This window comes from Labrus bergylta, chromosome 4 (genome assembly GCF_963930695.1).
Source record: "Labrus bergylta chromosome 4, fLabBer1.1, whole genome shotgun sequence".
NCBI lineage: Eukaryota > Metazoa > Chordata > Actinopteri > Labriformes > Labridae > Labrus > Labrus bergylta.
In genome coordinates this window covers 17,144,393-17,171,470 of record NC_089198.1, presented here as the reverse complement: position 1 = coordinate 17,171,470, position 27,078 = coordinate 17,144,393, and the positions used below count along the sequence as shown (strand labels likewise).

The 27,078-nt window shown below is 39.8% G+C and overlaps 1 protein-coding gene across 7 annotated transcripts in view; it reads left to right on the top strand.

The window, feature by feature from the left end:
- The window catches only part of st3gal3b (ST3 beta-galactoside alpha-2,3-sialyltransferase 3b), a 51,342-nt gene that overhangs the window by 9,720 nt on the left and 14,544 nt on the right, over positions 1–27,078 (top strand). For 3 of the 7 annotated variants that reach the window (XM_065953885.1, XM_065953884.1, XM_065953883.1), the window contains exons 2-10: positions 4,235–4,382; positions 11,497–11,565; positions 12,025–12,066; positions 13,247–13,289; positions 14,616–14,708; positions 18,850–18,944; positions 24,077–24,140; positions 24,251–24,346; positions 24,881–25,067. In XM_065953885.1, coding sequence (XP_065809957.1) covers positions 4,274–4,382; positions 11,497–11,565; positions 12,025–12,066; positions 13,247–13,289; positions 14,616–14,708; positions 18,850–18,944; positions 24,077–24,140; positions 24,251–24,346; positions 24,881–25,067 — 798 coding nt within the window. In that variant the 5' untranslated portion in view covers positions 4,235–4,273. Of the gene's footprint in view, positions 1–968; positions 1,382–4,234; positions 4,383–11,496; positions 11,566–12,024; positions 12,067–13,246; positions 13,290–14,615; positions 14,709–18,849; positions 18,945–24,076; positions 24,141–24,250; positions 24,347–24,880; positions 25,068–27,078 lie in introns of those variants that run through there. The other 4 variants (XM_065953882.1, XM_020644412.3, XM_065953886.1 and 1 more) reach the window with 4 other exon arrangements.

Here is a 27,078-nt window from a genome sequence, read left to right as displayed (position 1 = left end):
TTCAACTTTTCTTCAACTTAATTTAAAACAGATGCAAACTCATACATCATGATGATAGAAACTTCCACCAAAAACTGCTCAATTAGTACTTATGTCCTGTTAGTTGGAACATTAGAAGACTGAATCAAGGAGCCAAGAGGCTTTACAATTAAGTAATTAGCGATTATTTGTAGCCCTTTAAGGGATTTTTTTTTTTTTATGGCTTAACATTTTAGAGAAAAACTCCAAAACAGTTCAGATGGAAGGTTGGATTATAGTCTATTGAAAGTGTATTGGATATGGATTTAGATCAATTCTGACCAACCAGAGTTTTAACAAGTCATTGAGGACTAAAAGACAAAAGCATTCAAACTGGCTTTAACTATTCTAGGATGTTAGTCTAAATTTCTCAGACTATAAACCTAAACTTTTATACCAAGTTATTAACATCAGTCATATAATACTATTCAAGTTATTATTCATAATAAAACAAGTCATACTTCTACTATTATTATTATTTTTGGCTTCCTACTACAACTGTATTATTTTTGCTGCTGTGTGTACATCTTTGCCTCTGTCGGTCTCTATCCATCTCTCTCTTTCACACTTTTTCGACACATCTTGTTGCTGCAGATCGCTGTTCACTGAAAGCTCTCATGTTCTGCTCAAGGTTTTTGTCTGTTAAAAAAAAACCAAAACAAGTTTTACCTCACCACTGGTGCCAAGTTGATGGATAAATAGACATGCATTTCATATAAAGTGCCATTTTGGACTTCAGCAAATTCAACTAGTATGACTGTGTGATAAAAAAAACATGCCTCTCAACCTGTCCAGCCCATGAAAAAATATTGCTGACCAAGCACATTGCATCACACTGTGGGGCAGCCAGCTCAACAAGCTGTACATTATTGCTTTGCAGCCGAGTAGACTATTATTATACAAGGTGGGGGTTGATGTAGCCTAGGCCTATATGCTCTAAGTGCAAAAGCAAAACCTTCAACAATGCAACAGCACCTCGTGAAGACGCAGATGAAAGGGGTGCTTTCATTTAAGATGTGTTAAAACAGGAGGGGGCATCATAAGTCAGAGACACCTCATGTGACTGTCGCTGACAAACTGTAGTGTGGCTGTAAGACCCGTGAGCTGCTGCTGATGTTGATCATGTTGACTGAGGGGGGGTTCTTCCTTCTTCGCCGTGCCACTCTTAACGTGAAGTGGAGCTGCTGAGAGACGGACAGTGAAGGGAAACACGCAGTCAGCGTGGTCGGAAGGGTTCTTACACGGATATCATCAATATGGCTTGGAGAGGAGGGAGATCGCGGTCGTTTTATCGACCTATCCGTCGTTTGAACTGAAAACCGGCGTTGTCTCTGACCCGTGGACTCGAAAAAGACAAGAAAAGGTGATGTCTACCGTTATTTTTGATTACCTGGAAAAGACGAGAAAACGCTTCTGCGCCGTGTTTTCAGCGGCAGTGATGATGGTGGTTAATTCCGTGTTGTCTTAACCTCAGCGGTGTCTTTTGTACTCTCGTTGTTTTTAAAACGCTTATTTAAAAAAAAAAAAAAAAAGAATCCTCAGTGTGTGGGCTGTTTCTACCACTGACTGCGTTTGCTGCTATAACACATAAACCCATGTCTGACCACAACGTTTCTCAACCAGTGCTGCTGTGTTTTTACACTGCAGGCCTGCCGATGGGATCAAGGCAATTTTCTCACCGTGCCAACGCAGCGCTGTTAGCATAGCGACGAGCTAGCGCAGGCTAATTGTAGCTGTAACGGATTGCTGCTTTCTCTGCTAACTTAATGTGTTTAAACCAGCTTTTAACTTGTGTCCCTTGTTCCGTTTGATTGAAGAAGTCAACAGAAACCTTCGACATGCCTGTAAATACAGCGCTTTAACCATACGACATTAGTGTAGTTTCAATGTTACACAGGATGTGTTGAGTTTAAACATTGTGTTGTGGGACTACCTGTGCGCTTTTGGGTACACTTTTAGTTTCTCCTGCTTTATGACCTTGTTTGTTGCTTTTCTCCCATGAATGTGTTCGGGTTTGACAATGTTCAACACATGGATTACCTGCGGGGGGAAAGTAAACCCAGTGTATTGACTGCTGTAGCTGCTTTTTTTTGTTTCATTTTCATATTTTATTTGCTCAATTCAGTGTATGGCTTCAGCACAACAACAAAATATTTTCTCATAATGCTGAAACACTGTTCATGAGCAAACAGGAGCAGGAAGAAGAAAACTTGTGATACCTGCCCTCCCCTTTTCCTAATAACACAAGATGCTGTTTAACAGAATAAGATGGCTAACCTGTTGTTTTCTCTTTCTTTCACAAAACAAAAAATAAATGAAAAATTACAATCAGTTATATTAACTCAATACATTCATCATTTCCCAGAACCTTTTCTTTATACATTATTTTAAATTGAATGACACTTGAGCAGCATTTTAGATGATTATCGAGGGAATTCCACAATTTAACTCCATTCACTGAGATACACATTTGTTTTAATGTAGTGCGTGCAAATGGACTTTTAAAATTAAATCTCCGTCTATGATCCTCCTCATTAGATGTAAATGCAAACAACTTCTGTACTTCAGTGAACTAAAAGTAACAATAAATGCTTTTGAATGTATTCCACAGGTGACTATTTGTCATTAGAGACACTTTTTAAAACTTCAAAGTCAATATTAAAAGTCAACCTGAACACATGGCAGTTTATCAGGTTACATTTTGAGCATTGAATGTTGTTTTGTATGTAAAATACACAACATATTATTGAGAGGTTGCATTATACTGTAGCCTGTATGAGGGAATGCATAGAGAATTAACACGCTGCATATTAAACTGGCGGATAGCATCTGTTGCCTCATGTGGATTAGGACCTGCTCTTTTGAAATGCATGGTTTTGCAAAGGTATTAGTCTTATCTGGGCTCAACGTGCCTCAGAAACCTCCCTGTGCTGAAGCTCTAAGTCCTTCATTTGCACATGCCTCTGGCTGTGCTCAAGATCACACACTGATGCCCTGGATGGAATTTGATATATTTTTTTTAACATGTCACATCTAAGAAATGCAGCACAGTATGTTGTGTTCAAGGACACCCTGTTTTTAAGAGACGCTAAGATCAAAATTCTTGACGTTTGTTTGAAAAGAATTGAACAGTCATGGTTTTGGGTTGCATTTTCCCATAACCTGGCCACTCAGACACATGACTAATGGATTGTCTTGTATGCTGTCAGGAGTCGTTTTGACTAAACATGATTCATTACCAATATTGCAGCATGTTTGGCTTGTTAACATATTCAATTCAATTTATTTTGTATAGCGTCAACTCATAACAAGTGTTATCTCAAGACACTTTACAAAAAGCAGGTAAAATACCTTACTCTTTGTCTGTTAACATTACAAAAGAGCAGGTAAAAATACCATACTCATTATTATGTTACAAAAAGCAGGTAAAAGACCTTACTTATTGCTAGATTACGAAGACCCGGCCTATCCAGTCACTCCAGCACTTTAGTAAAGCAGCAAAAGTTACAGTGGTTAAGAAAAAAAAAAAGATACATATGTACAAAGTAGGCAGTGCAGTTTCAAGATCTTGTATGCCCAAGGCAGGTAAAGTTAACTTAGAAGAGAGATGAACTAAACAGAGTAGCATTTTTCATTATTGTTGACTGAATACATTTACAACTATAAGGGGCTAGCACACAGATCCCCTTTTTGTCGGATGTAATTTTCTCTGCAGCAGTGAGGGTGTGGTTTCCTGTAAACAAAGTAAGTAACAGTTGCAGAGAGTGGTTTTAAACGGATGATATGACAGCTTGTGATAAGCAGCCTCAACCGTTTTAGCGGCACATAGAGACCGAAAGAGCTCCTTTCTGCCTCTGTTCGTCTTTTTGCATCTCCCAATGAGGCAAGTTTACCCCATGCTTGCCACATTGAGAGATGTGATGAGATTTATGCATTTAGCAGACCAAAAATGATCTTCAATGAGACCCTTTTTTTTTTTTTTTTTTAATCTCATTGGATTGTATTATATTTCTCCTATTTAATCACCTCCAACCTGTCTTCAATGTTGACACCACCTTTCTCCCTCTCCCCTCCCTCCCTCTCCGTCTCTGTGTGTTCTCACGCAATGTTTTACTTTGTTGATTTATGAACGTCAGTTTATTTTCCCTGCTGCTGTTGACATAAAGATTTTGTTTCCTGGATGAGTAAATGTCCCTGTGCCCTGTTGTCCTATCAGGTGATGACGTGGATGGTGCCATGTGAATGACTGCAGAACATGAAGCCCACACACAAGCTGCTGTTCGTCCTGTGCCCCATGCTGGTTCTGGGCTTTATTTACTACTCCTCTGGGAAGCTCCATCTACCTGTGTGGGGCCAGAAGTCTCGTAAGTGATCTATAAAGTCTTTCTGTAACATGTATTCATCACCTCATCATCCATCTGCCATTCCTTTTGAAACCTACACATATTTGTATCTGTTAGACAACGGCCTCTGTTTTGCTTTTTGCCTCTCCGTGCTCATTGCCAGTTAACTGTAGTCTTTCTGCTACATGTGTCAAGCTGTGTGTTGCATCAGATATTATAATGTCTTTCTTTGATATTCAATACGTTTTTCATTCACTTTATCAAAGCACTGGATGTGATAGGGAGAATTCAATCTGATCTTCTTCAACATTTGGTGTAAGTTGCTCTCTGCTTGTCAACTCCAGATGTGGGTTGTGTGCCATAGATGGAAATGTATTGACATCCCTTTTACCTCTCTTTCTGTAAGAAAAGATATGTGTTCACCTAATAGATGAAAGCAATTTCTACTTTGAAAGCATACCCATTTGCTCATTTGATGTTGATGATCGAAGAAATTGTCATCATCCAAGAGTTGCACACTTTGGTGATGAAACCTTTCCTCTCTAAACCAAAAACACAGTTTTGCGACGCCCTTTACACACACTGAGAAAACATGTCTTAATGTCCACTTCCCTCTTTAAAATACTCCTAGTGTGTTTGGGTGTTGGTCCTTACTCAGTGAGACTTCCTCATAATGTTGGATATCCTGAGTTTTGGGTCCATATTTAGAATACAATGATGACAGACCTGGATGTTTGCCTACTGGTACTTTTCGACTTACTGGAAAATACATCTTCAGCCAGAATATATGATCAGACTGATGATGGAGGAGGGCAGGAAATTATCTCACCCTCTGTGGGCGCCCTGAAACAGTTTGGTCAAGTCCAGCAGAGGGGGCTAGAAGATTTCTCTACAACGGTTTTACAACTTTCTGGCCTGTGTACCCCCCACAGAGTAGGAAAACATTTCAATGGAGCAGCTTTTGGCTGAGGAAACACAAATATCTGTGTTTTGAACCACATTCAGGGTTGAGATGGGATGACAAAATGCTCTTTAAAAGTGTAAAGCTTGGAGAAGCTACCCTGTGTTTTGTCCTTAATATCTTATCTGCATTGTAAATTATTTTGATGAAACTGAAGTTTTTGTAATTTGATCACATAGTTAACAATCAGTTTGAATTAGCCTAAAACTAACAGAGTCATCTGTCCATTGCTGTCAGGTCCACAACTCTGCCTTTGTGATGAATAAATAAAGTGAAGAACATCATCTGCAGCACTGTTAAATTAGTAGGACTATGTTCTTGGTCAACTATTTGATCATTCAGGTTAGCATGTTGAAGCCAGGGCTGGTGCTGTGGTTTAGATCAATCAATACACACCCCTCTTCCCTCAGGTCAGATGTTAGCATCTGACACATTTGAAAAGAGGTATTTTATTTTCTTGCAATTCTTGGGCAATTAATCAGACTTAGTAACATTTCTGTACATATCTACTTGGTCCAAATGTTGTATTGAAATGGAGAAACATCTGAATATACATTTTAAATTAGGATATTGATTAAGAAAATACCAAGGTTCTTCAACAACAAAGGGGCTTCTAAAGTACTGTGATGTTGTTCTGTGATAATACTGTCTTTTTTTTTTTTACTAAACATGACAGAGAGCTGACTGAGAATTGAGCATTGAGCTCAATTCTCAGTCATTCTCATTGAGCATTGCATCCACTGTTGGGAGAAATAGGATTGTTACATTTCCTTGGTCTAATGAGCCATGTGCCTCTGAGTGTAATGACCTTCTTTGTCTAAAGTATTCTGTTACATTGGATCAGAGCTGTGTGAAAGATGAAAGACAACATATCAGGTAGGCAGTGTAACTGTCTGAAGGGGTTGTCCTGCCAACAGTAAATACGCTTTAAATGAGTCTGGTTTGTCGTTGCTGATGTTGTTGTTGTATATATTGTTATTGTCTTATTCAATAATGAAATAGAAACAATTCAGAGTCAAACGATCCCTTCAGTTGTTCCGATATTGATGCTGATATCAGTACCAGAAATGGCTTTGGCTTTTTTAACTCCCTCAAATGTTGTGTTAGGTATCTGCCAGTCAAGTCATCCACCAATCCATAGCCCCATTTACATCGCCTACTCAAGATTGGACATATACAGCGCCCCCCCCCATTACGCCTTGCTGTCAAAGTAAATGTGACAGATGGGTAATACGCTGTGATGACATCACCTCAACGTAATGGCGTAAGGGCAGAGATGGTGGATGTCTTACTACCGATTTCCACATACTCCGTGCGCGCAAGCAGCGCCACTACACTCTGCTCTGTTTTAAATAAGCTGTGAGTATATTTTTGACAGAGCACACTGCAAGCACACGTCAAGCTGGACAGAAAAGAACAAACCCGGACAGGAAGTCAGACGAGGAAACGCACTGAGCGACTGGTCAATTTCAAAATAAAGCACAATATACAGACTCAGGATAGCATTTTCCATCATTGTATTAACACAGCGTACAAAACGGGCAAAAAACGATCAACGGATCATCCTCAGAAAGACAATACAACATGTTGTTTGCTAATTTTTCTCTTTATTCCTGCGTGATCTTGTAGTTCCCTTGTGGTGTGTGTACAGTTGCGCTCTGCTGCGCTCACGTTCCAGAAACAGACTCAGTGGGACCGAGTGCGCGCCATCTGACAGATTTGATAACGATTTGGCTCCCCAAAAAATCTGCAAGTGTTGGGTGAATTGTCATCTATTGATTATGGACAGCAACAGCGCAGTACTAATGGACAGGGTAAATACTGTTAAAGCTGTGACAACCTCTGCAGCCAGTCAAATAGATGTGGAAAGCTGATATACCCAGGTCTAGATATCTGAATCACTGTCAGGAAGAGAAAAGGTCAGTGGAACATCTCTAGTCTGCTCGTCTAAACCTTGACATTTCAAATAGACTGTATTGTCTTTGTGTTTCTCTGCCTCTCTACAGTATGTGATGTAATGTTACAGTTCGAAAATATTGTGGTAGTAGTATGACTTGTATGTCTTTCACTATTTTCCCCACCATTTCTCAACTAGCTATCTGCTCAGTGATGTAAAACATGCTATCTTTATTATTTTAATTGTCTTCCATTTCATCTCTCTCTATATAAAAATAGGCTATATAATGAATATTATAGTGTATATAGTTCCATAGAGAATGTTCTATTTTTTTGCATCACTGACTGTTTACCTGATCAACAGATGAACTTTTCTATGCAACAGTGATTTCTCAAGTTGTGTGAAAGAGGGGCAAGTGGAATGAAGGGGAGCTTTGATTGCAGAAAGAAATACTGGTATTTTACATCACTGCTGTGCCAGATGTTTGGCTTTGCACAGGTCAGAGGGGAAAGATGAGCATGTGCATGGTCTCTCTTGCCCTAAGTCCTGGTCAACTAAGCTATGCTGTTTCTCTGAGAGGATCAAATCTGGATTATCTCTCCTCTCCATTCTTGATTTATAGTGTTAGACACTCAGTCATTGCTCCAGAGACGGAAGTGGAACATAAAGAGGCTTATGCCCTGCTCATCGAATGTATCGTTAAAAGCATCCTGGTAGTTATCATGTACCTTTTTATATGCTGCAGTTCATTCATTGTTTTATGGCGTTGCATGTTGATTTATAGAGCTTTTATTATCTTTCCTCTGGCAGCAGAAAACAAAGGATTAGGGGTGTGAAATATGAAACCCACCTGAATGATCTGGAAACTAACTTTTAAAGTTTGGTGGAAAACAATAATCAGGACCTCTTATCCCTTGTTAGTTGCATTTCCCTACAAAAAAAAAGTGTTTGTGATTTTATAATGTGCTGTGACAGGAGCTGGATTCACTTACAGTAAACCTGCTGCTGCATGATGATCAACCAGAAGGTCACTTCATTCACAACGTATTCGACTGGTCATGCTTTTCTTCTTTAGCGCTTGTTTTACGATTGATCAGGATTAGTCATGTAGTCATGTTTTGAGTCGTTCATTACATAAGGGCTGAATTCAGATCCTGTTTGAGTATTATTCTTTAATTTTTTTCCCAGTTGACTCCATTAATCCAACACTAATGACTCTGGCGTTGGTTTTACTGTTTGTATGATCATGTCTGCGAGCTTGTATCAATTCCACAGTAGGTTTATGTGACAGTGTTGTCATTCCTTTGTTTGCTGGAGTGGATATTTGACTCTTGTGGGACTTCATTAATAAGGAATATACCTTAGATTTGTCCTTTAACAATAGAGACTTCCGTTTCATTGTCAGGGCTTGGTCAGTATATTGAAAACCTCATTCCTGTGTCAACAATAACAACTGTGTTTCTTTCATCTGTGAACCGCAGTTCAACACGTTCATCCTGATGAGCAAAACATAGTTGATGTGTTCCTGTAGAGACAAAACTGAGTACTAGTAAGGAGCAAACTTTTTGTTGCCTCCAGCTTGTTTTGTGTGTCGATACAGGCAATTACATTACAACTGTTGTCATTGATCTGTGTTCATGTTGTGAGCCAGCTTTTCATCTGATTGACTGATTTAGTGCAGCAGGACTAATGTGAAAGTTAATAGAAAAAACATTGGATGTATTCATGGGTTACAATTAGCTCACTGCTTAAATTCAGTTAAGGTGTTAGACAAAAGGAACTAAAAAGTGTTTGGCTATATTAATAGACAGTATAGGTGATCGCTGCAGAAATAAAGGTTGGAAACGCTGAATTCAAAGTCAATGTGTTAACCTTTACAGGCTGTGATGGCTGATTAAGGCCCCGTGTCCACCTGACATTTTTTCCAGGCAGAAAAGCGCTGGCTGTGCTCTCGGGGTTGCTTGAATGAAGTGTTTGTTCGCTAATAAGAAAAGAGCGCCGGTGACGTCAACAGCGCCTTTCTGAAAAATTGAACGATTTTCTTGAATTTTCAATCACATCTCGTGGCTTTCTTCGGCAGATTTAGTTTGGTTTGTTGTACAGAAAATTGTTTGCATGCACATGATCGCTAAATTGAATAAAAAAGTCGCTTGATGTTAGTTTTCTCTTCTTTTTTTGACCAGTACTGACTGGCGTCCTGTAAGTTGGTTGTATATTGATAGAATAGACCGATCCCTCCACTGATACCACTGAAAGAACTGGCAAGTTTTACAACAAACTTTATTTGACTCAAACTTATTTTTAAAGGCTAGTAACGAACCATGGGCCGCAAATATTTTGTTGTTTGCAAACCCAAAGCAGAGGAAAAAGAACATTTTTTTCTTGCTGTTTTCTTCTTGCATTGTTGTTCTGAAAGAATGCACATTGTTTATTTCAAATTATTTACAAGGTGTGTCTTCGTATGTGAATGTTTTTGCTTTTGAATTTAACCAAGGAAATGGGTTCATGGCCTAACATGTGAATCCATATGAAAGGATTAGTGTTGTACTTACTTTCTGATGGATGTCGCTTTGGATAAAAGTGTCTGCTAAGTGAATTGTAACATGCTCTGTGGAACGCTTTCCAACCTGGACCCCACAACATCACCTTTTTCATCCCACTGATACAAAACACCCTTTTGAAAATTGATGAGGAAAAAGCGTGTCAGGCTTCTCAACTTCACCTCGTTTCCAAAGTTGTGAAATAGGTTGCAGTTGCAGTCAACTATCTTTTTGAGTCAGAGATCCTCAAAAGCATTATTTCTTGTAAGGGTCTGCTCTGCTGCTAGTAACAAGAACAGCACCTCAGGGTGTCAGATCACACTTTAACATTAACACCTGCAGGGTGTGAAATGAATTTGTTCCACCAGCCAAGCTTGAATCAACCTGGTTTATTTCAGCCCTAAAACAGTTTTTCTAAAAATAAAATGCAGGATTTAATCAGAAATGTTTTAGCAATGTGGTTACAAATGTTAAAAGTTACATAATATTTCTTAGTGAGATATGCTTCCCTCCTGCTTCATGGTTTCATTAGCAGTTAGGTCAGCATTTGCTTGAGTAGGGTGTTCTGGAAATGTCCTGACCCTGGCTTGGTTTCAGCATCAGGGATCGTCTCCTGTCTCAGAGCTGAGCTGGTTATCTCTGATACAACTATAGAATTTCAGTCGGAGCAGAGTTTTACCTCAAAGATAGAGTCAGTAGCTTTTCCTAAAAACTGAAGTACAGACATACACAAAAGTAATGCCACTCAATCATCACTTCTGTGTGGTGTTGAGCCTGTCTGCAGAGACCCTCTCCTCTGCCTGGATTTGGAGTTGGATGTTTGGTTTTTGTTGACACGGTTTGTTTCTAGGTGGGGAGCTGGCGTGTTTCCCCCAGCCAATGACAGCGCGCAGGTGAGTTTAGGAGTGGATATAATTCAGTGACGGGACTTGATTCAAAGTGGCGAATATGATGGACGTGGACATTGCGGCAAATAAGAGAAAATATAATCATAGTGAGGCAAAACACCAAGCAGTAAAAGCTTGTTTCAAAACCAGGGTGACTTTGTTGGCTTTTCCCCCGCGGACGTGGAGTTGGCCTGCTTGCAGATGGAAAGGGAGGGGCCTAACCCAGGTGGTTAGATTGTGCTTGTTCTCGTTCCGTTTTGAAGGTTTTTCTTTTAAAGCCTTTTTTTGGCAGCTGTCCTCTGATTATTATGACATTTTCTATTTGAAGTTAACCTTCTTAGTTAAAAGTCCTAGGTTTTTAACTATTCGTTCAAACTAATTATAATGATACATTTGAAGGAGGAACTTGAATAGAAAATATGCTGCAGCTGTCAAACCCTAACCCTAACTAACAGCTTTGAAAACATTCAGAGTCAGTCAGTTACTCTGAGTCTTTCACAGCTGTTAACATGACATTTTACACAAACTGTGTGGATCTCATACGCAATTCTGCAAACCTTTAAAGAAAGACTTGAGTATTTAGTCATTCTTTCAAGTCTAACACTGTATAACTAATGTACTGTCTATATGGCTCTAGAAACTCTGCAAGATCAGCATTAAACCTTTGATTTTTTTCTCTGTCTGTCTGCTGTTGGTGTGCGTTTGTTTTTGTGCGTAGCCGCGATCTCTGTTTTGCTGATGTTGAAATGTTCCTTTTTGAAACCCTCAGCACTATGGTCTTCCGTTTTGTGGTTACTAGTTTCTTCCACAGCTTTCAGTGACGAGTGTCTTGACCACCTTTTGTTTTCAGAGAATGATGCAGAAGGGACAGCTGTAGCCCTGACTAAAGGGGCTGAAGTGAAAAGAATTCCAGGTAGAGGTACTGAGACTCTGCCCATTTATGCTGGGTGACTGTCAAATTATTGTGACGCACAGTGTTTTCCCCCCTGCAATATAAACCTCTGCTAATGCAGTAATAAAAAATCGACATTTTTACCACTTTCATTTACCTATCATCCTTTCATATTACCAGTGTGTGCGCTCATTCACTCATTCAGTCTTCATGGGTTACTTTGAATCTACCACAGCCGTAATATTCACACAGTGGGGGCTTTCTGCACTTAATTTTCCACTTCGTTGAACTTTCTGCCTTTTGAATAAAGATTGGGATTCAGAGCTATAATTCAGCCTTCTGGGATTAAAGCTATTAACCGTTCCTTCTTCTCCTCCTCCTCCCTTTTGCTCTTTAATGTTTGACATTTGCAGTTGGCTTTGTTTTCAAGTCCAATGCCAAAACAGACGGACCTCAAACTTGGCTAATTGACATTTTGTGTTTCAGAGTTGGAAACGGAAATCCCCGTGGGACCAATAGTAGGCTCAGGTACATCAGTAGTCCCACCTACTGTTCCCCCCCCCCCCCCCCCCCCCCCCAGTCCCTCTGCTCTAAAAGCCAATCAAATTAGCACCTTTTTAAAATTCCTGCAAAGCCTCAGCCACCACATTTGGATTTGGAAGCGTTCAATGTTTTTACAATTTTTTAAAATAATTTCAAGTGATTAAAGTTGTAAAATAATAAATTTGGTACCAAAGTGAGAGCTGCACAGCCTCCACATGGAGCTGCAGTTTTGATGCAACACTGCCCTCTGTTGTTGTGGCTCGGTAACAAATGGTCGGCATTTGAAGCAGTCTGCAGGAGTTTTGGTGCATATAATACTAAAGGGGTTTTCACAGGCCAACATTTGTGTTTTTGGTGTGACCCTGGCTCTTTAATTTCTCCCAAGCTGCTGGCTCGACTTGGCCCTCTGGCTGCTTTATGCTTCTCTCTATCGAAGCATACTTTGTGCACACATTAACTCACCCATATTGGCTGCTTTGGCAAAGTCCTCCATCCTCCAGGGCAGTGTTGGGATTCTTCCCACCCTAACGAGCCATCACGCATTCCCATTGTCCTCTTTTCTTTAACTTTTTCCTTCAGCTGCTCTGTGAGGACAAGATCTGCAACCACAGGAGTAATATCACTCTTCCTGCTTTAACTAATGCTAGTTATTACAGAATTACACAGATAGATAGTAGTAAGATAATGTTAAGTGTTTCATAGACTTTGTTAACCTAATCATGAACAAAAATAAGGCTGCAACATAACATTCTCAAATAACATCTTAATGAATAAATGTCTCATTTTTTTCATATCCTGGTTTATGTGCTTCCTCTGTCTTCTGCCTCAACGCTTCACCTGGCACCTATTGGTTGTCGATAGGTGATCTCTAACATGTTTTCTAACTTTATTTTAAACTCAACAGATTTTTTTGGCTCGCATCTCCCTAACAACGCTTGTTTTATCATAGTCTTTAATTCTAATGCTTTTTTTTGTCTATCACTTTGGCTGTATTGTTTACCCATGAAAGATTCACAGGTTGTTTGCAACTACAGCTAATGAGCTGCCGGATGAACAGTTTCATTTTAACTAACGATAGTTTATGATCCACCGATAGAAAGTTTCCATTGCAAAAGTGTGACCTTTGTGGTAATGGATTTCCACCTCTTTTTGTCTTCTTTTCCAGTGTATGATAAGCAGGGCTTTCTGCTGCAGCTGGACACGAAACTGTGAGTACTTCTCTGTCTGTTAAACATTCCTGTCATTGAATGGGACATGTTTTACAATTCTCCATCATGTTCTATGTGAGATACTTCTGACTTGTTATATTTAGAACAGCTGAGTTGCCGGTTACACTTTGACTCCATTAGTTAAGAAATGTTTTACAGCTTGTTCATCCGAATACTTTTTCACACGGATTCTGGCTGATTAATGGTGTTACCGTGAAAAATGGTCACGTTAACCCTTTAATCAGTAAGCCAATTCATCAGACTTGATTCTTTTAAATAAACGGATATCATCTTGTTGGAGACCTAAAACCTTGTGACAAATCAACAGATTTAATTGAAGGTCTGAGCAATATACTTTGGAGATTGGTGTTTTTGAGATGTTTGTGTTTTCCTGTTTGTTCCAGAGCGGCTGTTGTTTGTCACGGTGAGAACGCGCTACATGGACTCTTTACTTAGCTGTGATTGTGTCAGCGTGTTTGTTGAACTGTAGACAATTCCCTGAATTGGTTTGACACTAGTTTTAAACTGCCATTGATATAGGACCCTTTCTCTGGCCCTCCGTTTACCATGTGAGCGATAATCTAATGCTGCCATCACCGCCCTCCCACCCAGCTCGCAGAGCACGTCTGTCCGCACTCTGCACGCACACTGTAAGCAGTGTGTCAGCAGTCACTTAAAAGTGGTTTTCTAATGGCTTCAGTTTATCTAATACGGCTCCTTACATTATATCTACAGTGTCATTCATTATTCTCTTAGAACATTTGCATACAGTGGTGCAATTTATCTTCAAGGGAGTAATTACTTTTGTGATTTGGGTTATTTATGCCTAGCAGGTGGTCTTGGCATGGGAGAGTGCCCCCTTGTTTTTATTACTTATCATCTGATGACCAGTTACGGTTAAACTGCAAGTGAGCTAGCCTACTAAAAACAATATATTCTGATAAAATATCTTGACGTAGTTCTTAAATCTTTGATATCATGCCTCACCTAGTGCTAAAATGTTGGCCTCTCTCCTCTCTTTGTTTATTTGAACTGGAATTGTGGCATTCATCAGGTTATTAATGATCGTGCTAGTAATTGGAAGGTTTGCGTTTGAGCCCTGCTTGGTGATTATTTGAACAAGGCCCCTCTGCTTTGTCATGCCACACACAGATGATACGTGGAGCCCTTGCTGAGTTCTCCAACTTACAAGGCAACCAGTTTTTTCTTATCTGTCAGGCAGATTGTTTGACAAGCTCAGCCTTTGAGGCTTGGAACTGTGTCATTATAATTGATAATCAGCTGTCATGATGTGTCTGATAAATCACCTCCTCTTTTCATGTGCAGGCCACCAGAGTTGGCATACAAGTATGGAAACCTCAGCGAAGGCGTGTGCAAGCCAGGATATACAGCAGCCAAGATGACCAACATCTATCCCAAGTGAGAAGGATTTCTCTTCTTTACTGTTTTGAGATGCATGCATGCTTCAGGAACTTCACACACCAAATCAAAAGCATCCTAAAAATAGAAAATATTTTTTTTTATTGTATTTCAGCGGGAGAAAAGTTGAAAATGTTTTTGAGCATACCAACATGCATGATGTCACTCCTCAAGCCAGCTTGGCCTTGAGGGGTTTGAGTCAGAAACAGAGAAGCCCCCACATTCCTACCCAATGTTCCCCAGTTTCAATCAGCTTCTCCCCAACCACAAAACCTCGACTGTGTCCTTGTGATCCCTCTGTTACACAAAAGAACCTTTGTCAGTTGAGCACAAGGTCTCCCATCTTTTCCTCCTATCGTATCCTAGAGGCTTAGAGGCTTTCTCTATGAACGACACCAACCAACTTCCTGTCCTGACTCATCACGATACCCAGCCCACACAGTCAACACAATCCTCCACGGCCCTTTCTGATGTCATTGGCTTTTTTGATTTTTGTCTTTGCCTCTTTTTGTCACCAATCTCAGCTTGATCTATAGAGCATTGTCCAAACAGCATTCTTGGAGCTAAGCTAGTAGACGGGCAATTTACTGTGCTGCTGAACAATAGCCATAGGCACTTGATTGAAGTATCTGATATCGTAGATATTGGACAAGTTTGTCGTCCCACTTTTAAGCATACACATAAAACAAGATTTCTCTCTTTCTTGAACATGTGTATGGCTTCCAGTTCCAAAGTTCCCAAATTATCTTCACATATTTTACTACAACCCTGCTACCAACCTCCCTATAAAATGAGACTGGCTGTCCAACTGCTCGAAAATCCAATTAAAAAGACACCATGTATATAAGATGCTTTAAAATGTTTTACTTAGGCCTTCCAAAAATGTTCCTTTCTGTATATTTAATAAAATGACAATCCAAATTTGAACAACAGCATCAACGGCACGGTCACTTGTTAATTCCAGCTCTACCCATTAAGATGGATGAAGCAGTTTTGTGGACCTGCCCTGTACCTATCTGAGAGGCTGTGTGTGTTACCAAAGTCCTCCTTCTTAATGACTTCCTCTAATCAGCCGCACGTGTCGGATCAAAGTTCTGTTAAACAAAAAAAAAAACCCACCGGGAGTCTGCTGATTATTACCACCCTCACCTCAGTCACAAGCAGGTCAATGAGGATAATTAACGCTGCGCTTTGTTTCCATGCATGGTTGTGTTCGTATGCTAGAACCTACACAGTCTTGTAGTATGGGAGTTTGTATGTGATTTATTATGTGGTGTGTAGAAGGGAGTCAACCAATTAACACTTTGTATGTTCACTTGTGTTTTCTTTCTTAATCTCAGTCTGCTTTGTTTGCTTACCAGGCAAAACAGATCAATTTAGTCCTTGTTTATTTAAGGCCTTGTTAGCATTTTGTTTGAATAGGTGCGGCCTGCAGTTCAGCTGTTAGAGAAAACTACTTAACCTCGAGCATTGAGGTCCCTTGGCTGTCCCTCTAATCATCTCCTGCTTCCTCCGTGTTTGTCTTCTCTGAAGCCCCTGCCCTGCAGAATCCAATTTATTTTCCACACCTCCCCTTCCCTCAGCTTTACCCAAAACTGTTTGTATTGGAGCCCTAAATCAAGTGGTGGCAGTGAACTTGAAGCGGCACGGTTATGAAAATATTTCCCATGAGACTTGGACCTAGCAAAGGAAATGAGCACAATGCGTCTCTGCACGTTGTCTGTTTTGGGAGCCCTCACTTTTTATTTAACAACAAGCAGCTCCCTGTCTCTGCTTTGTCAGGATGTCAGTGACTGACTGTTGGTCAGGGCTCAATGACTCGAAATGGTCCTGTGTTATTTATAGCCCCTCCTGGCCTCAGAAGTCTTAGGTTTAATGAATCTCCATTTGTTTTGGCAGGACAGAAGTCTCTGAATGTGCCCCCCCCCCCCCCCCTGTCAGGTAATTCAGGGGGAGGGAGAGTCATACAGATCTGCCTCTCCTCCCTCTTTGTTTTCATGCAGTGTAACTTGGGGATAATGAGAGTATCAAAGACGGATTAGGGTGCTTAGAAGAAGTTGAAACTAACTGGAAGGCGTCCTAATAATGTCCCCCATGTTTGGTCATATTGCCTCAGTACTCCACATACTTCTTGTTCATGGCATTGCTATGCTAAGAAGCCATCCAAGATTCCTGCTGAGAAACAAGAGTGTGATGGTTCTCGTGTGTCCTCTCAATTCCCGTTTAAAATGCCTTTGCTTGTAAGTGTGGTCTGTCTGCTGCGGTAGCCATGATTTATGTTAAGAAGAAAGAACAATCATTTAAATGTGTTTGTGTGTGTGTGGGAGCAATCAACAGCCTCTCGGTAATATGCCAAAGTGTGTTGCTGGTGGTCTGGTTTCTGCTTTTGAGACTACAATTTCTGTAACTGTCCTCTGTCATAAACAAAATAATGCACACCAGCTCAGTAGATCTTTCCAAGGCGCCCAGCATTGTCTTTTCTGTGCCTGCTTGTGTTTGATTGATCATTTAGGTCTGAAATGGACGTGCATCGAGTTCCCTGCATGTTTATGTGAGCAAACTGTCTCGCTCTCTCGTGTCTCTGCCTTCCCCTGGGCTTGACAGAGGGTCATAAAAACACACATCCATCTTTAAGCCACACTTGGGTTGCAGGCATGACTAAGGAAATGGCTTCTTTTGATTTTAGAGCTGCAGTTAATCAAAGTGGGTCACATTCACACAGCTAACACACATGCACACTAGTACAGACATACAGGATAAGGAAGAGGCGATGCTGGAAGCAGCAGTTCACGGGGCATTCAAAACATCGGTCACAGACATGTCGTTAACTATCAAACTGTATTTGTAGTTTGTGTTGAAGGACTTTTTGCTGCTTGTAAGAGACGTTAAACTTTTAAGCACAGTTAAGTTTTAAGGCCTAAATCTCTTGGTTCACATATACAAACATTCTCCTGTCTTATTCAGTTTGTAGCATTGACTGTATATAAAGCTGGACCATGCATCTCCATCTCCCCCTGTTGTACAAAAGTGAAGCCAAACTATATCTCACAACTGACGCCGACATACTGCGCTGGTATCATAATTTGGAGCCCTTACGTAGTGAATACTGCCATGTTTTTAACGCCCCACCCCTTCTGCTTACCAAAACAAACATTACACATTAACATTTAACTGCAAAGTCCACAGCAGAAGAGATTCCTGTGTCTGTTTGAAGCAGACATCGATGGCTGTGGAAAGCTAACTCACTCCTGGGCCATTATTCCTAAGGTTTCCTCTCGCTGTTCGTCCTCTTCTCTGCAAATCTGGTGCGACCAGAGCTGAAGTAACCATATGTTTTAAACACGCTGTAAATCACGACATTTTACCCCTTTTTATATTGTTCAAATACCTACTGTAACTAAAATAAACTTCTAATTAAAAAAAAAAACATTTGGGCACAAAATCAGCACCATAAGAACTAAACATAAAGATGGAAACTATGCTGCAAAAAAATCAAAATTGACGTGTAATTTGATTTAATTATTTGACCCCTGTCCCATCTGTTAACATGAAGTAGACAGGTCAATGACCCATACTGCAGCAAGCCAATAGGGTAGCTTCAAATGATTAAGCTTCACCTTTGGGGAGCTGTGATGTCATCCATCTTTTCATAATGGCTATGGTTTGTAGGAATTATTTGAAGGAAAGTATTCAGTATGTCTATGCAGATTTAGTAGACCCGCGTGCTGCCTGAGATTTATTCCTTGGTGAAGAGGTTATGTTGATAGTTTATGTACTGCAACCCTTCAGTGTCTCTCCCTGCCTCTCATGTTTTATTACCCACTTGGTCTCCAGCTACCTTCCTAATGTGTGTGCACACTTGTTTTAGCGGGGCATTTGGGGATGCTGTTAAATTAATTAGATTTAAACAAGTGAATTTATTTATTGGACATTAACACTACTGTCTCAGGTAGCACACATGGGAGGCCAAAAGCTGTGTCGGGAGAATGCAGAACAGTAAAAATCATTGGTAATCACAGGAGGTTGGTAACAAGAGTGGCTGTACCAGGATACGACGTGTGTTGTTCTTGTTTGTATGTTTTTCAGCGAAGGAAATTCTTCTGTCTTATCTTCTTTCTGTTTTTTTTGCATCTTGTTTCAGGTTCATGAAACCAGCACCCTTGTTTCTTGATCGGAACTTCAAACGTTTAGCAAAAGTTAGCAATTACTTGCCTCCATTTGGATTCAAAACGCAAGGTAAGACAGGTTTCTCTCAACAGTTGCTTTAAAATGGTGACTTCTATGGTACATGGGAAACAAAACCCATGTATGTGTTTTTAGTCCCTCTGGTAAAGTATAAATTACAGAGTAATAAACCCTTTGATTGAGACGGTATAAAGCTAATGTTTGTTTTTCATATTGTCCAGACTACTTCAAGTTTGATCTAAGTCGCCAATATCACAATAGAGTGTTAAGATAAGTGAGCAAGTAGGCTTGTGATACTTTATCTACTTTTGGTCATTGATGTAATGTGTTGGACTGATCGAAACGTTCTTAACATCTCTGCAGCAAAGCCATATATGTCCAAATAGCTGCTTTGTTTAAGCTCTGTTCATCATCAAGGTTTTTCTATGAATCACTCCGGTTCAGCTGTGGAAAATGCCAATGTTCTGCCTCGTTGCACTTGTCATCATTTGTCATTGTTATAAAGCTGCTGTTTTTGGCACTGTATGCGCTGTCTCAGGTTTGTAACCCTTCTTTTGTTCTGGGTTGAGACAAAGTGAGATAATTAATTCAGCACGGTGTACGTTTAGTCATTTTAAGTGTCCGCCAAAGTTTTGCTGTCATCAGTAATTAATCCGAATTATAAGTGAAGAGAATTGGAAAACATCGAAGCAGCAGGTTTCTCCTTAATTTTTGTTTTGATGTTGCTGGTATAAATGACAGGCGTCACACAACTGAAAGAAGCAGTTTTAGCTATCTAACACAAACTCTAAAATATTTAAAATGAAAAGTTTGGATAAGCTCCGGATGAGCGGTGTCTGTTGACAATATATTGAGTGAAAGGACACATCATTGAGTACGTTTTTTTTATCAGTTTTAGAATCTGAGTGAAACTTTGATTTGATATCATATCAACCTTTGGATTTCATCCACTGATTCAAAACAAGTCAGATGCATCCAATGAACATTTAGTTTATTATGCAGCTTGTTTCTTTTCTCTTTTCTCTTTTCTTAGGCTACATGTGACGTCAGTAAACATGAATAGTGATTTCAGCTCATTAAGGAGGACAAGAGTACATCAATACATCGATACTCTTACGAACAAAATTAAAAAAACATCCCCTTTGAGCTGGAGGATATTTCAGAACGGAGGAATAGAGAGAGGATTTGTTCAGAAAAATAATTTTCTATTTCTATCTTTCAACGTGACACATTCTCCAAAAACTGACTCAAAGTGTCCACATGTTACTGTGGCAAAATGTCATCCACCCACCTGCTTTATTGCACATTAATAGACTCTAACCTTCTTAACAAGTGGCTCATTTTTAAGTTCATCTTCCTGTTTTTCTATCATCGCTGTATGCAAAAAATCCTTAAACTTCCATTTACATGCTAGACACTGCAAACGCCTTTGGTTGTCATTATATGAAACACCTTACAAGATGTGCTTTTCTTTGTAAGATGAATTCTATCTTGTGAGGGGGACTCATCTCCCTGTAATGCCTCCTACACACAGTGCTTACTTGTTCCCTGACCTGAACACAATCGAGCTCTTCAGATACCAGACAGTGCGATAACATTAACCTGGCTTCTGTGACATACTCTGTCACATATTTTCCAGTACTTAAGATTGGAAGGTACAGTCAGTGTTACCTTTGTGCTCCATTGTTATACATACACACACACATACTGCATAAGTCTATCAAAAGAGCGCTCCCTGTGTGAGTGTCACACCTGGTTTCTGTTTTCCCCGTGGCGGGGGTGGGGGGGGGGTTCCCTTTTAGCGGTACTCATGTGGAGAGATGATACGTGTGGCTCTTGAATAGAACGCCACAAAGGATTCCAAATTGGGAACATGGAGTGGTTATGTGTGAGGGCGGGAGTTTTATTTTTACTTTTCATTCTGCAGAGAGGTATCTTTGACACGTCGGCCTTGGCCTGAGAACAGTAAAGCTGAGTTGATCCGGCCTCAGAGAGGGGCCAGACTTTGGAGCTCTGGGCGATCAGTTTGGCTAATAGACTGTATTTCACAATGATTGTTAAAAACGTACTGAAAATAAATCGTATTCTTTCTGAATAATGTCTTTATGCAGTTTAAAGACTTTTTAAGGGATTTAGCTAAGTGAAAGAGGCCTACATACAGTAATTCCTGCTAGCAGTAGTTGATGAAAGACACTCACAGGAATCAGCTCTTAATAAAGTGAAGTGCAATATACACTAATGTTTCATTTATTTAGATTATAAAGCTTACTGCAATGGCATAACAGGAGTATGATATTTACACAGGCTCTCCCTGAGTCACATGATTAACTTCTGGATGTGAGCGCCAATTCACTGCTTTCATTGTAACATGAAACCATGAAGTGAATAAATGATAAAACCAGAAATAAGACCGTGAGACCAGAGCTGGTGTGCAGAAGTGAATGAGTATGATAACACCTCTTAAAGTGTCATTTAAAATGCCATATGTAGCAAATGGAAGAAGATGTGTCCTGATCAGCTTCTTCATGTTGATACAGCTGTTACTGAGTTAAAACCTCGGATGCTTTCTACATTATAGAAGCAGAAGAACAAACATACACCTTCAAACAAAAGTAGGAGTTCAAGTGTAAAGCATTGACACACTTAGATACGGCTTTACACAGTTTACATTTTTTTCATTGCGTTTTCATGCAGTGATTATTTCACTGTCCCAGCACTGTTTCATTTGGCCCGTTTGAAATATATGGTCAAAATATGAAGTCAGGTAGATCGGGCAATGAAAAGACATCTCATATTTAACAACATAACAGCCAGAGGTAGGAGAAAATTTACAGTGCTTCCAACAGGAAATACACCAGTTCAGGTGGTATTGGAGCTAGTCGACGGGGGACGAGACTAAATGAAACACAACATTTAAAAAAAACACTAAGCATCCACATTAACATGCATATTTACACAAGTTACATATCAAATTCATAAAAAAAAAAAAAATAATAATCCATTTCAATAGAAGTATTTGTTACCCCCCCCCCCCCCCCCCATCAGTAACAGCTTCATATAAATTTTGACAATGTTGAAAACACACACACCGTTCATTTAGATGAAGTGTGTGTCTGTGCACTGGCTGCAGCTGCAGCGTGTGCTGTATGTCCTCCTCAAAGGAGACGTGTGCGTTTAGGGGCTAAGGTTAAACCCAAAGATAAACCCGTTAGAAGTCTACACACGCCCTCAAAAAACTAGTTACATCCAGTAACGATTACATTTTGGACCAAACACAGCGCTCTGTAACAGAGTTGGTATTTGGCTGTTTCTGCATTGTAAGACAATTTCCAAAAATAACATAAAATACATTTGAACATATTGCATTGCAAAAAGTACCACAAAATATGGAATAGAATATATTGCAGGATATTGTAACCCATTCATCATGTCAAGTGTTGTTTTGCTGTTTTATTGACACATATTCATTCTTGTCAGTACAGAGCTGTAGCTGCACTACAATCAAATGATCGTTTGTCTTTTTCCTGATTAAGTTAATGTTTATTCAAAGCCTTCTAAAGTGCAAGCCTTTCAAATCCCTCCCCCTCCTGATATCTTCTATTGCTTAGGCTACACTCTTCCCAACAATGTGTCCGTGTTTATGTGTTAGGGATGTGTCCGACCTTCCTCTATTTTACCAGAAAAGATTTTTGTCGTTTTCTGAGTTCCATGCAAGCCTAATGTCTGAACCTACAGGACTTTGTCTTTGGCTCATCCACCAGACATACTTTGCTGACATGTTTACCCGGTTACTTATAACAATTAGCTTGCATGTCGTCTTCTGGGAGAGAGTCGTGCCCATTGGGATTCTTCACTTTGCACCCACTTGGATCCAAGTGTGGTCTTTGGCCTTGTGTTTATGCTGCTTGGGGTGATGCTTGATGCCAGATATCGACACCACATCCAAACAATGGGCTGTTGCTTTGCTCGCCTCTCCTCAGCAGGTTAATCATTAGGATTGTTTAGCCAGGGTGAGTGGATTGGTGATACGTCTTCTGAGGTCTCAGTCTGAACTCTCTTTTTTTCTCCGACTTTTGCTGTTTCTCTTGCCCCCCCCCCCCCCCCCGAAATATATGGTAAAAATATTAAGTGAGAAAGAGAGGCCAATGAAAGACCTCTCATATTTAACAACAGAACACCCAGAGGCTCTATTTTCTCCACGCAGGATGTAAATAAAAGACAGATGATTAACTGCCATCGTAGTTAATCGAACAGGTCCTTCTGTTTTTCTTCCACTTGTAAGGTGGAACAATGAAACGGCTGTAAGGGAATCTGCAAGTTTAGGATGTTCTAAAAGTTGAATTACAAGCATAAGAGAGAATGATCAGGAGCAGACAGAAATATTTCACACATCTAAAGCTGGAAACATGACTGCAGCGGAATAGCCTTTATAACACGGCAAGAATGTGTGCTATGGCTAAACATCCCCGTTTTTCACCCCGCCATCACACGGGTGCTAGCCACGCAGGGAGACGAGCCCAACATTGCCCACTTCACTTTACTCTTAGGAGAATGTGCTTGTTTGAAAACAACATTCCTCTCTGAGTGCTTTTATGGGAGAGTTTCTACATACACATGCATACCATCCTACACCCTGTATGTCTGTCTGTCCGAAATTCACTCCCCTCAGGATCACAGCAGCTTTTTTTCCCTCTTTAATCCCATCAATGCTGTATCTGCAGACTGATTGGTTACTTCTTATCGGTGGCTGAATAAACGAAGAAAGGTGTTCTCCCCTCCAACTGTCTCAAGACCACCTACATTGCAATCGTTCTAGCTGCTTGTTGAAGCCCATGGCAGTTTGTTAGTCTTTAAAAGTAAAAAAAAAATCTTCACAGTTTTTTGTCTCTTCAAATATCTCAATTTCATTATTACATGACATCACCTTGTCTCTGCTGCTTAACTGATGCACTTCTCCATAAATAGTGAAATTCAATTTTTTTTTAAAATCATTATACAGGATAAATTCTCTATGGTGTAACGAGGTGTTAGTAGTAATACTCAGTCATTGCCAAAAATGCCATTAACACTCTGAGTTTATAAACAAACCACTCAGAGCAATACAATTTTACACTCATGTAAAAAGGCATATTTATTTTTTGTAGGGTACTTAACCTATCTTCTTTATCTTCTTTCCTGTCCAGAGAGAATCATAGACAGCATTTTAACTGCCACAAAGAATTACGGGTTGGGAGAGGAGCTGGACAGGTACTTATCACTATTGACCCCCCCCCCCCCCCCCCCCATTAAAAGAGGTCCTGTTTTGGGTATTTGCCTGTTATTAATTGTTCTCACTTCTGACCTTTTCCATCGTGCAGTCTCAGCTGTAAAAAATGCATCATTGTGGGAAACGGAGGCATCCTGTTCAACAAGTCTCTGGGCCCCCGGATAGACGAATACGATGTTGTTGTGAGGTAAGATGATGTCAGTGTTAGGTTGAAAGCTTTCAATATGTTTGTCCGAGCAATTATTTTCTCTTTTAACACTGTATGTATATTAACTATATCATGTACAGGGCAAAAAAGGTAAGAAGATGATGGGAATAAAAATGTGTGATATGTAATGTATTGTTTTCAAAGTTTTGATACTTTGATACCTGTGAGTACCACATGCTTTCAAACGATACAATCTATATTGTTTTAATGATTGATGGTGTCGTTAAGTGCAGTAAAGCTTTAACAGACTACAGATCTACAGTTACCTCTAGTTTTTGGTCAATAAAAACACAAAATTATCCAGTAAGAGGTGTCTAGGATTTCCATTTTTTTTGCCTTTGTATTGAAACGGGTATCATTGTTAGATTTCTTTTAGTATCATATTAACGTTTTAAAGTCTGGCATTGTGACAACCTATTGTACTGATCTGTATCCAAAGTGCATTAACAGCAGAAGATGCCAAAGCCAAATTCAACCCACCAAGCCTTTTTTTTTTTTTTTTTTTTTTGGCAGGTTGAATGAAGCTCCAGTAAGCGGTTATAGCAAAGATGTAGGGACCAAAACCACCTTAAGGATTACTTATCCAGAGGGAGCTATCCAGAAGCTTGAACACTATGAAAAAGACTCACTTTTTGTTTTTTCGGCTTTCAAACCGCTGGACTTTAAGTGGCTCAAACACATGGTCTTCAAGGAGAAACTGGTAAGGATATTTTGAAATCCCCCCCCACTCATTTGCACTGCAGAGGAATTGTACATGTCTGGGTGTCTAAATTTGTCAGGATGTCTGTGTTATATGTGTTTCTTTTTTTTCCCCAGTTTAACCTCTGATCACATTCTGTACATTCCTTCCTGTGGAAATGCAAACTGTTTTGAGGATGGCATGAATCTGTGTTTTATAAAGGAGATGTTTTAGATGCTTTGAATGCTTAATGTGGAAAGGTTGTTGAGAGAAAGCAATGCCAAGCACACGTCTCATTTCCCCTTCTGCCCACGTGAGCAGAATGGATTTTATTCTGGCTTTATTTATATTTTTCCTGCTTTATGTTAAGTTAATTGTAAGACAAATCTTGTGGGTGTCCTTTAGAACTTAAAACGACGGGCTGTGAATGGACTTCTTAAACATAAAGGTCAGACTGATGACTGAGCTGGTTTTTACTTTCATTGTTAATACAGCCTGTCCTTTATATTCAGTGTGACTCAAATAGCTTTCATAAGCACTTAAATGTGGTTCTTCGGTATCTCGTTGAGATTAGTTTGAGTCCATTCATCTCCTGCTCAGTGGGAGTACTTAGTAAAGCTCTTTATAGAGTCATTAAAGAAAAGGTTGTCATATTTAAAACCTCCACACCAGAGTTTTGTTTTTTTCATGTTTAAGCTCATTTATTACAAATTATAAAACCTTTCGTTGTTGTTGCTGCCTCTTGCTTGTGTTGCTATCTTTTTCCAGGGCATGGAGTTTCGTGGAAGTGGCAATAACAATGTTCCACATGCTTTTAAACATTGCTGCAGTTTGTTGTGAAATAACACAAACACGTTAGAAATGTCAAATTTAGTTAGGCTTAATACAGATACTATGTTGTGCTAAATTCTGCAAAAGAATTAGTACATTTTCTTTTAAAGAACAGGTTACATTTGGGTCCAAGAACTTAACCCCTCCTAAACTGTCGTCTTTTTGAAGGATACTTCAGAACAGGAGAAACCTAGAACAGCTGGGTGACTTTGAGAAAGTAACTGTCAGCTGGATTTTTTTTTACAAGGTGACATTTGTCATGAGTGAAGAAAAGGAGAGGAAAACTAAGAGGAAAGGACGATAGTATTATAATAGTGGATATAAAGGTCATTCAATGGCAAGCTGAAATGGAACTACGGTGTGAATCTGGTGTGAAGGTGAAGAGAATAGAGGAAAGAGAGAGATGGGAAGGGGAAAGGGATAATAGCTGGGGAAAAGAAAATGAGCAGTGGAAGCATCAGTAAAGTCAAATGGAGGAAAATAGCTCGCTTGGCTGGCTGATGGCCTCCTTAACCTTTTGATAGGGCCCAGATTTTTCTGGTGTGTCGGAGGGAGCGGACAGTGGAAATGGCTGCTTGGGATAATTGATCTGGCCTCTGGCGCCCGACTCAGCTTTTATCTTCTGAAGAAGGAAGAATGTTTCTCATTGGTTTAAATCGGGGGAACAATAGAAAATGGAGTCTTTTTGTCGGTGCCTTGATGATTATATGGAACAGGCAGATGTGCATGGCTGTGGTCACTGGAATGTCATTATGGTACAGCATTGTAAGGCTGAGCGTGTTATCAAAAGCATACTAAAAGAATACTGAAAATTACAATTGCTATATCGATGAAATTTCCCATTATTGCCAGGATTTTTCCGTGTTTTGGTAAATGTCCATTCAAGCTTTTCAAAAGTCCAAAAGCCTTTTATATGTTGTAATGTATCAACCAAGTTCAATAATCACACTGACTTACATGATGAGTCATATCGTCGCATGTATCTGTCTTTCTGTGTATTTAAAGTGACAACTCCATTAGAGTGAGCAAAGATACTTCATTTCATTTGTCAGTCAGGTGAGTGACATGTGGACTTGAATCCCACGCGTTACAAATTCACGACAGTGTCTGTTTTTTATGGAAAGTGGATTTGCAGTGTTAAAAACAACATGAAAGGCCCTGAAGTCCCGTTAAAAGACTGTTATCCTAGCTTCTTTGTATC